The sequence below is a fragment of the Diabrotica virgifera genome, chromosome 3 (genome assembly GCF_917563875.1).
Source record: "Diabrotica virgifera virgifera chromosome 3, PGI_DIABVI_V3a".
In the NCBI taxonomy this organism is placed as follows: domain Eukaryota; kingdom Metazoa; phylum Arthropoda; class Insecta; order Coleoptera; family Chrysomelidae; genus Diabrotica; species Diabrotica virgifera.
The window spans coordinates 64866367-64879166 of record NC_065445.1 but is presented as its reverse complement, the minus strand read 5'-3'; the positions used below and the strand labels follow the sequence as shown (position 1 = coordinate 64879166).

The 12800-nt window shown below is 34.5% G+C and overlaps 1 protein-coding gene across 2 annotated transcripts in view; it reads left to right on the top strand.

Moving 5' to 3' along the window:
- The window catches only part of LOC114334453 (dyslexia-associated protein KIAA0319-like protein), a 224300-nt gene that overhangs the window by 58281 nt on the left and 153219 nt on the right, over positions 1-12800 (top strand). Inside the window, exons 9-10 of one of the 2 annotated variants that reach the window (XM_050645140.1) lie at positions 5135-5550; positions 11437-11803. The exons of the other annotated variant lie outside the window; for it this stretch is intronic. Of the exons in view, the coding sequence (XP_050501097.1) occupies positions 5135-5550; positions 11437-11803 (783 nt within the window). The remainder of the gene's footprint in view (positions 1-5134; positions 5551-11436; positions 11804-12800) is intronic. 2 annotated transcript variants of the gene reach the window in all.

Sequence of the window (12800 nt, the reverse complement as noted above, 5' to 3'; positions counted from 1 at the left end):
GCTAGGTTTCCTTTTCCACAAATACATAAAATACAATTGAAAATTTATTTATTTTAGTAATTAAAGCAAATCTAATTAAATATAATTCTACAAACAAACGGAACATACTAAAATTAAATTCAATTTACTACAATACAAAACAATATCTATACGAAAAAACAACTACAAGAAAAACAGAATTTTTGTTTGTTTTACATTTTTTTAGATAAACGAAACATACTAAAACTAATTTAATATAGGTAATACATAATATAAAACAACATACTATAGCTACTACGAAAAATACGCTTATCACTAAAGTATCGTCGTGCTTTCATGCTATATTCAACAAAACCAACTTGGTACGGCCTTTAATTAGATATCGCAAATCACTTTGGCTGATTTTGTCTGCATATATATTATGGTTGAAGAATCCCTTTTTTTTTGTGAGACTGGATATAGGACATTTCTTAAGTATGAATTCACATTCATGGTATATCGTTGCTATACAGGGATAATAATCTGTGCAATGTTATGGTACAGGCTACGTTAAATATGAAGTAAATGTGGAAGATATACACTGGTTATTCATTTCAATTTAATTTGATTGTTTTTTAATCGTTTACAATATTTAAAATAATTAAAGACATAAAGTTAGGGATTTCAAAAATAAATTCAGTTCTCACTGGCAGGGTGAGAAATAATAAAGTGCCATACAATAGCATTTCATTATAATGCTCATTACAGGCATTACAGGCTGCTCCGTTTGAGAAAACTCATACTCTCAAACTTTGAGAAAACACTCATTCAGTTTCGACCAACCCTGTATTAGCTAAAATTAAACGTTTTGCTAGATTAATAATTTTTAACAATAATAGACTATATTAAAAATCACTTGAACATAAATTGATTTTCTGATGCCAAATCACTACAATTATACAGGGGGTGAATATTGCTATGAAAGGGCCTAGCCGGGTAAGATGGTGAAAAGTGCCCCCAACCCAATCTAAATTCCATATAGGCCACTTTTTAGCACATATAGAGGAACTCACTTTCTGAAATTTTTAGCCCCCTAGGTGGTCACGTGACCCCCCTAGAGCCTAATTAGGCTTTTTATGTTTTTATTTTTTATCTCAGCCGCATTAAGAGCTAGCCAAAAACTTTATTTAAAAAAGTTGTAAGTTTTAAAAAGATCTATATGAAAAAAATTTTTTTTATTTTTTTGGCGGGAAATTCGAATTTTTAGAACAATTTTAAACTTTTAAATAAATCTGAAAAAAAAACTAAGACACTCGTTTTTACGAAAATTAATTATAATGTGTATTTTTGCACAATCTTTCACCCTGAATTTTTTCAGATTTTTAAAATTGGTGAAACGTACCTTTAAAAATAAAAAACCGCATTTTTTCGGTTTTTTTTTTCGTTTTTTTGATACAATTTTATACATATTTTTCAAAAAACTTAACACCGTCACTAGAATAGGTAAAAAACTGAAAAATAATTGGGATTTGCTTCATAAAAATTTTTTGTAACGCCATCCATTTTCAAGATACAGGGCGTTGAAGAAAACGAAATTTTACATATTTTTTACGATTTTGCCGAAACGACTGGCAACATTGTAATAAAACTTGGCGGGTTTTAAGAGGTAGTTATTGTGCATGTTTTGACATACAACTAAGGATTTAATATTCATCATTGGCGCGCATAGGGGTAATGGTCTGAACTTTTCAAAGAAAAAAAGATAGTACGCCACTGACATATTTCAAATTAACAATCATTTTTGAATTCCTCGTTCAATTTGCAATAAAAATCTATCTTCTCATTTTTTCATACGACGCGCTGTTTTGCTGCAAAAAATAAAATATCTTAACGCTTCCAAAGTATTCGAATTAATTTTGATAATGGATGTATTAGTTTATTATGTATGTAGATGTAGAAACTACTAGAAGTTCGAATACTTTGTAAGGGTTAAGATCTTTTATTTTTTGAATAAAAATGGCGCGTCGTATGAAAAAATAAGAAGATACATTTTTTGTCACAAATTGAATGAGAAATTGAAAAACGATTGTTAATTTGAAATATGTCAGTGGCGTACTATCTTTATTCTTTAAAAAGTTCAGACCATTACCCCTATGCGAGCCAATGATGAATATCAAATCATTAATTGTATGTCAAAATATGCACAATAACCAGCTCTTAAATCCCGCCAAGTTTTATTACAATGTTGCCAGTAGTTTCAGCCAAATCGTAAAAAATGTGTAAAATTTTGTTTTCTTCAACGCCATGTATTTTGAAAATGGATGGCTTTACAAAAAATTTTTATTAAGCAAACCCCAATTATTTTTCAGTTTTTTACCTATTCTAGTGACAGTGTTACCTTTTTTGAAAAATATGTATAAAATTGTTTCAAAATACGAAAAATAAACTGAAAAAATGCGGTTTTTTATTTATAAAGGTACGTTTCACCAATTTCAAAAGTCTGAAAAAATTCAGGGTGAAAGATTGTGCAAAAATACACATTATAATTAATTTTCGTAAAAACGAGTGTCTTAGTTTTTTTTTCAGAGTCATTTAAAAGTTTAAAATTGTTCTAAAAATTCGAATTTCCCGCCAAAAAATTTAAAAAAAATTTTTTCTTATAGATCTTTTTGGAACTTACAACTTTTTTTAATAAAGTTTTTGGCTAGCTCTTGATACGCCTGAGATAAAAAATAAAAACATAAAAAGCCTAATTAGGCTCTAGGGGGGTCACGTGACCACCTAGGGGGCTAAAAATTTCAGAAAGTGAGTTCCTCTATATGTGCTAAAAATTGGCCTATATGGAATTTAAATCGAGCTGGGGGCACTTTTCACCATCTTATCCGGCTAGGCCCTTTGAAAAAAAAACGTAATTATCTTTTAAACTACTTCGTATAACATCACAAAACCTAATATTTTAAGAAATAAAACAGAGGAGAATCCAAAAATGTAAAAATATACAGGGTGTTCCATTAAACAAAAGATAATTTTGTTTCACCCTGTCAATGTGGGTGGCCCTGTATATTTGGAAATGTATTTAAATTCTGATATTATCTGTGCCCCAATCTCACCTAAATAAACTTTTTTCGTATCTCCTACAACAAACGACTAATTGGACTTCCCACAACCTGTATACATACAAAATCTCCGCTATAAAATTTTTTCAAAGAAAATGTTATTGGTTTTTTTAAAATAACTCAGTTAATTTTTGAAATATGAGATTTATCCAAAAACCATTACAGAGCTAAGTAAAAGGTCTATAACACTGTATTAAACATAATTTTCTAAATCCTTTATTTTTTTAAATACAAGGTGAAAGGGCCCCGGTTACATGGTTCTCGCAGTAAAATTTAGGTTTTAAATGTTTCTATCTCGGTTATTTTTTGTCGTAAAACAATATTTAAAAAATAAAAAGCTTAAATAAAGTTAAAACTAAAATTTTGTTCTCTACCATTTTTTAAGTATATCGAGTATTTTTGGAGTTATTATCAAAAGAAAATGAAATTCACGAAAATTTGAAAAATTCTAATTTTTTTTAATCGTATTTTTTTCAAAAATATGCATTCTAAACCGGTCAAAATTGTTGAAGTTATTACTCATGTTAAAATAAATAAAGTTTTAAATGGGTTACTATAAATTTTAATTTTTGCGGAAATGACGTATGTTTCATTTTTCATTCTTCCCTAAAAAATCTGAAAGGGTCCTCTTATTTCCATCATAACTTGCTTAATTTTGATGCTATCGACTTCTTATATAGCTTTTTGATAGTTACCTTTAAGTACTTTATTAAAATGTTTAGTATCTATATTTAACAAAGTGCATCGTTTTCCTGTTATTTAAGCTTGAATACTAAGATTTGAGTACTCGCGGAAAAAAATATACATTCAATTGCATATAACTCACTTTGTATATGTAATAAAGGATTTTTCGAATAAGGAGCTTATTTATTTTTATATTGTCTTCGATTTTGGTAATAACAACTTTTTTAAAGAAACTTATGGCTTTTGAGTTATTTATGAAAAACTGCTTTAAAACATGGATTTTTTCAGGAAAAATCAAAACTTTTGATCTTTAATAACTCAAAAACTATTGATTTATTGGAATACCTTTATATAACAAATTTTACTTATAATTTGTCCCTCTATCGATTAGTGGTATTATTTTTAATAAAATAATTTCCACCCCCGAGAAGGGGTGGCATCCCCCCCAGGGCAACAGCGCAAGTTGGCACCATGTCACCTTTGATTCTTGAGGTATCCTCTACATACTTACCAATTTTCATGAAAATCGATGGAGGTTCAACGAAATCGGAGGTGAAAACCTTCATTGACTCCACTAACGACCTAATAGTGAAATTGTAGAAAATTTTGTTCAATTTAAATGACATTTTTGTTTTGACATGGCGGGGCCCCTGCATGCCGGGGGCCCCGTATAATTAATACGGCTGATACGGCGGTAGCTACGCCTCTGATGCGCAGTATTATAGTCGGTGTATGAGAGAGAAAGTATTCGAAATAATATAAAATTTGTTATTTCATTATTTCTAATAGTTTCTCTCTCATACACCGACTATAATACTGCGCATAGACGCCATTCCCCACCGGCACATTTAAAATATGTGCTACTTGTCTGTTCCTTTGATTTGTTTACCTTCGTCTATTTCCAGCTGTTTTATTTCTGTGTTCTCTGTTGTTAGGTATTCAGTTTTCTATAGGTTTATTTCCATTCTATTCTTTGTATACTCCTGTTCCAGTTTTCTCATCATAAAGCTGAGGTCATCTTCGTCTTGTGCGGTCACTATCTGGTCGTCAGAAAAACTGAGGGTATATAATAAACCCAAACTTTGTTAATATGGCACGTGTCACACAAAATAGGGATGGATGGGGAGATAACGTAAAAAGAGCAATACGATCCCTGAAAGAAACGTAAATTCATAATCACAAAGCATTTGTTTAGATGCATAGATTGGAAAAAAAGAAGAAAAAGATATTGTAATCGCAAATTTATCTAAATAAATTATTGGTTTGATTTTGTCTAATTCTCGTTAAATTGTTCAAATAAACTATGTTTTTTTTAGACTGGCAACATGCTTTATTTAAGTTTTTCTTTTAATATAGGCTTAATTATATATTTTCAGATAAGAATCAAAAACCAACCGCTGACGCTGGAAAAGACTTCGAGGTCGAGCTTCCCAAAAACATTATCATGTTGAACGGTTCAAATTCAAAGGATGATTGGGCCATCGTCAGATGGAAATGGGACAGGAACGCGAATTCTCTAGCTATTGGCAACATTGCCGAAAAAACGGACGAATCTCCCGTTCTAATTTTGACAGATCTCGCAGTAGGAAAATACATCTTTAATTTGACTGTGTACGATGAGCAAGGCCTGTCCGATACAGATTCTGTGTCGGTGGTCGTTAAGAATGATCCAAAAGTGTTTTATTTGGTGGAATTAACGGTGGATTTAGATGCGCAGACGTTAACGCAAGCGCAGTATGATTCGCTGATAGGTAAATTGGCTTTGCTTGTCAAAAATGGATCAAAGTTACAGGTACGAGTTCTCTAATACATATTATTGTTATCTGAGATTATACAGGGTGTCCCCGACAGTGCGTTCCTTTAAGGTATGGATATAATACACAATTTAGAACAAAAAAGTCCTATAACATTTTTTTTAAGTTAACCGTTTCCAAGAAAAAAATTATATTGTTCTCCATATAAGTTAATTTTTATTTTCATAAATTTGAATAACATGGCAACGTAGCCTAAAGGAATTTGCTGTAACTGTGGAAATTTAACTTAACCCTTTGTTTATTTACTTTGAGGTGTGATTTTTGGGGTTGTTGACATCGTAGGTACCCACCTGCAAAATAATGGATATTGGTTTGGTTGATATTAACATTATTTTACCTACCAGATGCAACTGACCTACAAACCTACTTTTTTAATCTTTAGATTTTTGAGTTGCGCGTTGTTGCCAGAATTTGCATATCAAAATGTATTTTCGTTTTTTGGCCAAACGGTTGAATTTAGAAAAAAACATGTTATAAGACTTTTTTGCTCTACATTGTGCCTTCTATCTATACCTTTAAGGAACGCACTATTTTCGGGTACACCCTGTATAAATGCTTTTCTTTCTTTATCTTACATGCTCTTAATAGACCAGGCATTTAGCGTAAAATAAATCGATTTTTAAATACAGCACCTAGACACCTGCAACTTTTTGCATTGTGTTCAGGATGATCTGAGTAAAAACATCTACTATAAAAAATTGGGTGGGAATGTATAGTTGCATTTTAAAATGCATACACATATCAAAAAAGTGTATTAAGTTAGGCAAGATTTTGTTACTCCTGTTTTGTTACTTACCGGAGCACCTGGTGTCCAGTTTCACTGCTAAGGCACATCCTCTATAGTTTCTAGGGTTTTCGGTACAAAATTGATGCAAACAATTTACTCTGGGGGTTTTTAAGTAGGTCTCTGAATAAGAATACGCCATCAGAACCGACCACCGGTGCACCTGATGCCCAAAAAGCCTATACATTCCAGAAGATATCATGCCTTAGCAGTGACCTTGGGTACCAGGTGGTGTCGGTTCTGATGGTGTATTCGTATTTAGGGACCCCACAAAACCGCCTAGTAATCTATTTGCATGCATTTAAGGCCATAAACCTTCGAAACACCCGAAGATGACGTGCCTTAGCAGTTACCGTGGGCACCAGGTGCTCCATGGGTCTGTTCTGATGGCGTATTCTTGTTCAGTAACCCCTAAAACGCCTCGGGTCTATTTGCATTAATTTAGGGCCGAAATCGAAACTCCAGAAGATGACGTGATCCTAGACACCAGGTGCTCTGGGTGTCGGTTCTGATGAAGCTAGGACAAATAATCCCCGGACAAGTAATCCGTGACAAAAAATTCTATCCCTGAACAAAAAATCTCCGGACAAATAATCCCCACAAAAAATCCCGGACAGATAATCCCCACAAATTTTTTGGACAAAATATCCCCACAAAAAATCCCGGACAAAAAATCCCCAAGATATATCTGCTGTCGAATAGTTCTCTAAAAGGTTTCCTGAAAGGACCCCGCACAAACCTTATGGAAAATAGGTCCCAGTGGATTTCGTTCATACTTTGGGAAAATACCCTTTGAAGCATCCTGATAAAAAGTTCTCATGGGCACAACTCAATCGTATGAAGGATTTTCAAGATATAGAGGCACAAACTCGGAAAATTACAAGATTTACGGGGTATTCCAATTCCGTGAGTTACTGGTTATTTGGCAACATGTAGAAGTTTGGATTAAGGGAAAGTACTAGTAGTCTAGGATTTTTTCCTGGCTATCCAATGGCGACCTTTACTTTGAACTTGACCTTCAACGGACGTCATCTTCTAGAGTTTCGAAGGTTTTCGGCATTAAATTGATATAAACAGATTACCTCGTGGGTTTTTGGGATCGCAAAACACGAATATGCCATCAGAATTAGAATTGACCTCCGGATGACGTGATAGCCAGGGCCACTGCAAGGGACGTCATCTTCTAGAGTTTCGATGGTTTTCGGCATTTAATTGATGCAAATGAATTACTGGAGGGTTTTTTGAGGTCGCTAAACACGAATATGCCACCAGAACCGACTCCCGGAGCACCTGGTTTCCAATGTCAATGAAAGGGGCTCCTGGAGTTTGGAGGGTCTTTGGTACTACATTGATGCAAATGGATTACTCATAGGTTTTTGGAGTTGCTGAACACGAATACCCCATCAGAACAGACATCGGAGTACCTGGTGCCAAAGGCACGTCATGCTTTGGAGATTCGGGAGCTTTCGGTACTAAATTAATGTAGACTGATTACTCACAGGTTTTTGGGGTTGCTGAACGTGAATTCGATATCATATCCGATCCACGGAGCACCTGGTGCCTAAGGCAGGTCTTCTTCTGGAGTTTCGACAGGTTTCGGCATTAAATTGATGCAGATTGGTATTACTCATTAGTTTTTGGGGCTGCTAAACATAAATACGCCATCAGAACAGACATCGGGGTACCTGGTGCCTAAGGCACGTCATCTTCTGGGGTTTCGAGAGTTTTCGGTACTAAATTGATGCAAGCGGATTACTCACAGGTTTTTGGGGTTGCTGAACGTGAATTCGATATCATATCCGATCCACAGAGCACCTGGTGCCTAAGACACGTCATCTTCTGGGGTTTGGAGAGTTTTCGGTACTAAATTGATGCAAGCGGATTACTCTTGTGTTTTCGGGGTTGCTGAACACGAATATGACTTAGATAAAAGACTCTGGAGTATCTAGTGGCCACGATGAATACCATTATCAAAATAGAATGTAGTAAATGATATTAAAATAAATGAAGGAAAGACATTGTCAGATATGAATTGAGTTTATATTTTTTATAAATAATTAAAACAATTGAAGAGCACAATATAGTTATTTTATTAATATTTTTGACTTTGAAAACGGTACAAAGGACCTCGAAACTCCAGAAGATGACGTGCCATAGTGTATGTTCGGTAGTATGCATGTATGCATGTTTGTCAACCCCAAAAACCTAAGAGTAATCCATTTGATTCCTCCGAAACTCCAGAAGATAACCTGTCTTAGGCACCAGTTGCTCCTGTGTCTGTGCTGATCACGTATTCGTGTTCAGCAACCCCAAAAACCTATAACTAATCCGTTTGCATTAATGTAGCACCAAAGACCCTCGAAACTCCAGGAGCCCTTTACATTGACCTTGGAAAGCAGGTGCTCCGGGAATCGGTTCTAGTGGCATATTCGTGTTTAGCGACCTCAAAAAACCCTTCAGTAATTCATTTGCATCAATTAAATGCCGAAAACCATCGAAACTCTAGAAGATGACGTCCCTTGCAGAGGCCCTGGCCACCACGTCATCCGGAGGGCAATTCTGATGGCATATTCGTGTTTAGCGATCCCAAAAACCCATGAGTAATCTGTTTATATCAATTCAATGCCGAAAACCCTCGAAACTCTAGAAGATGACGTCCGTTGAAGGTCAAGGTCAAAGTAAAGGTTGCCATTGGATAGCCAGGAAAAAATCCTAGACTAAGTACTAGTACTTTTCCTTGATCCAAACTTCTACATGTTGCCAAATAACCAGTAACTCACGGAATTGGAATACCCCGTAAATCTTATAATTTTCCGAGTTTGGGCCTATATATCTTGAAAATCCTTCATACGATTGAGTTGTGCCCATGACAACTTTTTATCAGGATGCTTCAATGAGTATTTTCCCAAAGTATGAACGAAATCCACTGGGACCTATTTTCCATAAGGTTTGTGCGGGGTCCTTTTTTTAACAAATTTCGAATTCCAATTCCATGCTGAAAACTATATTTCTTTATAGGTAATGACAAAAAAATGTGAGTTTTTTCAAGAATCGTGGAAAATATGGGGAATGAGCTAAGCCTCGTTTTCATGTCAGGCGCTTAACGCGCGATTACAACTACATACGTTTTACTTAAGACCGTTCACATCAACGCGCGTTAGCATGTGAACGGTCTTCAGTAAAATGTATGTAGTTGTAATCGCGCGTTAGGCGCCTGACATGAAAACAGGTCCTTAGCTCATTCTACATATCTTCCACGATTTTTGAAAAAACTCACACTCTTTTGTCATGTAAAATTTGAAGTTTTTAACATGGAATTGAAATTCGACATTTGTTTTTTATTTTTTTAAAGGGAACACAATGATAAACTCTTTAAACAAACAACTTAATTAAAGACAAAACAAATACAGTCAAAATCGTTTACAACGACACCGGCTATAACGTACAATCGGATATAACAAACAAAATGGTAGGTCCCGTAAAATGTCATATAAAAACAGCATTTATATTGCTTATAACGAACAAATCGGTTAGAGCAACCATATTTCATGGAACACTAACAGTCGAAATATTGGTTACAGCGTACATATGTGTACCTCAGAGAAATACAACATCCATTTTTCAATTATGACCTTTTTACACACTATATAATAAACAAATATAACAAATGCATGATTAAGGGCCAATTTCTCATATCGAGTTCAACTCCAGTTTAATCTGAACTTTTAGTGAACGTCAGTTTAAAGTCAAAATCGTCTTTTTCAATTCACGCTCAACCGATCGCAGTTTAAACTTGAACGCTGCAATTCGGCCGTTCAAAGATTCCAGAACCCAGTTCAGATGATTTCATGGATTACGCATGCGTTGTATGCCAACATACAACATACATATGCGAACCAAAAAAGTATAAAATTGCTTTACTGTAAAGTTATGAAAATGGGCATTGTATTGTATCTCTCCGAGGTACCGATATTACCACGAAATAAAAAGAAAGGTTTTATTAATTTATGGTTATGATGGTACATCCGAGCAGGGTCCACTTGTAAGTCCTTTAGATACTAGACTTCCTAGGCGGGTTCATTATCACAAGATTTTGTTATAACATATTATAAGTATAGATTAAGTTACACATTTTTGCATCATAAACTTACAACGAACTGACTGTTGCTACCAGTGTAATATCGTTTAGAGCAACCTGTTCGTTATAGCAGATAGCCGCTTACAGAGAACACTGGCTACAACGTACAAAAACCACCAGTCCCCTGAAGTTCGTTATAAACGGTTTTGACTGTAAATTACAGACAAATAATTATCATAAAATACATATAAATTTACCTACCTTAATCAGTTCTTTCTTACTTAGTTGATGAAGAGAAGTGAGTTAGATAATTAATAAACAAACGTTATTATAAGTGAATTGTATTTATTGAAATAAGAAAATGAAAAAGAAATTAATGTGGACCTCGTTCTGGTTTTACAATACAGGGTTTTACAAAAGTCAACTCCTTCTATATAGAGATCAAACGCGCAATAATTACAACACCTATTAAGTCTTATGTTCAAAGTACCATAGTCTGGCAATTCAGTTCCGATACTGATTGTTTTCTTGGATATACTGGGTGTAATTCACTTGAAATGGTTACCACAAGATCAGGCAGTTAATAAATATTACTAATTGGAGGTTTCTGGGTGTAATTCACTTGAAATGGTTACCACAAGATCAGGCAGTTAATAAATATTACTAATTGGAGGTTTTACTTAAACTCCGCGAAGAATTCGCAAAAAGAGTCCCGAAATGTGGAAAGCGAACTCCTGGATACTCCATCACAACGCGTACTCTCTTAGGATTTTTTTTGTCAAAAACTAGGTCACAGTCTTGGATCACCCACCCTATTCGCCAAATTTAACACTGTGCGACTTCTACCTGTTCCCAAAAATCTTTTCTATTCTCGAATCATAAAAAAATTGTGGCCGGAAAAGGTTTTCAGTTAGATAAAAAAAGTATTGAATATTTGGAAGACTTCTCAAACTCCTGTTATTAGAAATTATTTTTACAAATTCAAACAAATATATGTTTTAGGTTAGAAGTGTCCGTCCTTCCAAGATAACAGGAAACGCCCTTATTACCTTTTACGTAGATGACTCCACCGGAAAACCAACCCCCGCAAACGATGTGGTTCATTATCTCCGTCAAAAGCTACGCGTCGACGCCAGTCTTTTGGGTTTTTCCGTCGAAAAACTTCAAACCAGCATATGCCAGAACAACTGCTCCGGACACGGCGTTTGCGACGAGTTGACGAGGAAATGCAAATGCGAAGCTTTCTGGATGCAAGACATGTTTAAAGTTTATCTCAAGTTCGAAGGAGATTCTTTCTGTATAAAAAGGAACCGTAATGGCAAACCTACAACGTATAAACTTATCGAAGACACGGAGGATGTACCACCATGTAAGTATTAGCAAAGAATACACCAACTACTTGTTGGGGTTAAGTTAGATGACTGATTTTTTTTCTAAATTTTTAATATAATAAATGTAGATGACGTCTATAAACCATGTGGAATTTTGAATCGAAAAAGTAGTATAGCTACCTTTGACTGACAATTGTCTACCTTTGTCAGTTAACGATTCTGTGAAATTGTTTAAAACCAGTAGAATAGAACAATTATACAGATCATGATGCTATAAAAACAAGATAGGATATTCCTGTAGCGCAAATACGTCCGAGTTCGCGCATCGCATGACGTAACTGTAGACCGGAATTTAAATTCTTGTTGTTAGCTTATTCGCGGTGTGCAAGTACTTGGAAGGGAAACGAGAAACGACCGTGCGCGAGTCGCGGAGAAATATTGCAACTATCTTAAATAATTCATAGTGTCAATTGAAATTGTCAAATTGACGTATATTTCATACCTTCTGTCATTGAAGCAGAAAAATTATATATTGCTCCACAATATTGGTATGATATGCAATTATTATATAAAGGTAAATTTAATTAATTGTATTTTGCTTGCAGTACTGCATTTTAATAACTAATTTTATTTACTACATACAATTGTTAACGTTTGCATAACATAACCTGCATCTTATTTTTTCTTCTTATTATTTTTTTGGACTATGGCCTTGACAATTATCCAGCAACCAGGACTAATATAATTGGCCAATATAATTAAAAGTGCGAATAAAAGTACAGAGCGTAGAAATAGAGGTCGCTTTACCGAACTTGCACGGTCCCAATAGTCCAGACTGTATCGTCGCCCCCGTTAGGTAACCTATTCCGATTCAATTTTTTTGTACAAACTCACTTAAAAAGAGTTCCTTATAACAAATACACAGAGTGCCGGGAGGTGCCGCGTTCGTAAAATTGTTTAAACAATTTTTTTAAACAAATTCAAAAAATCAATTGTTTCACTTCGTATAATTTTTTTAGATTCTTTGGGTCATTA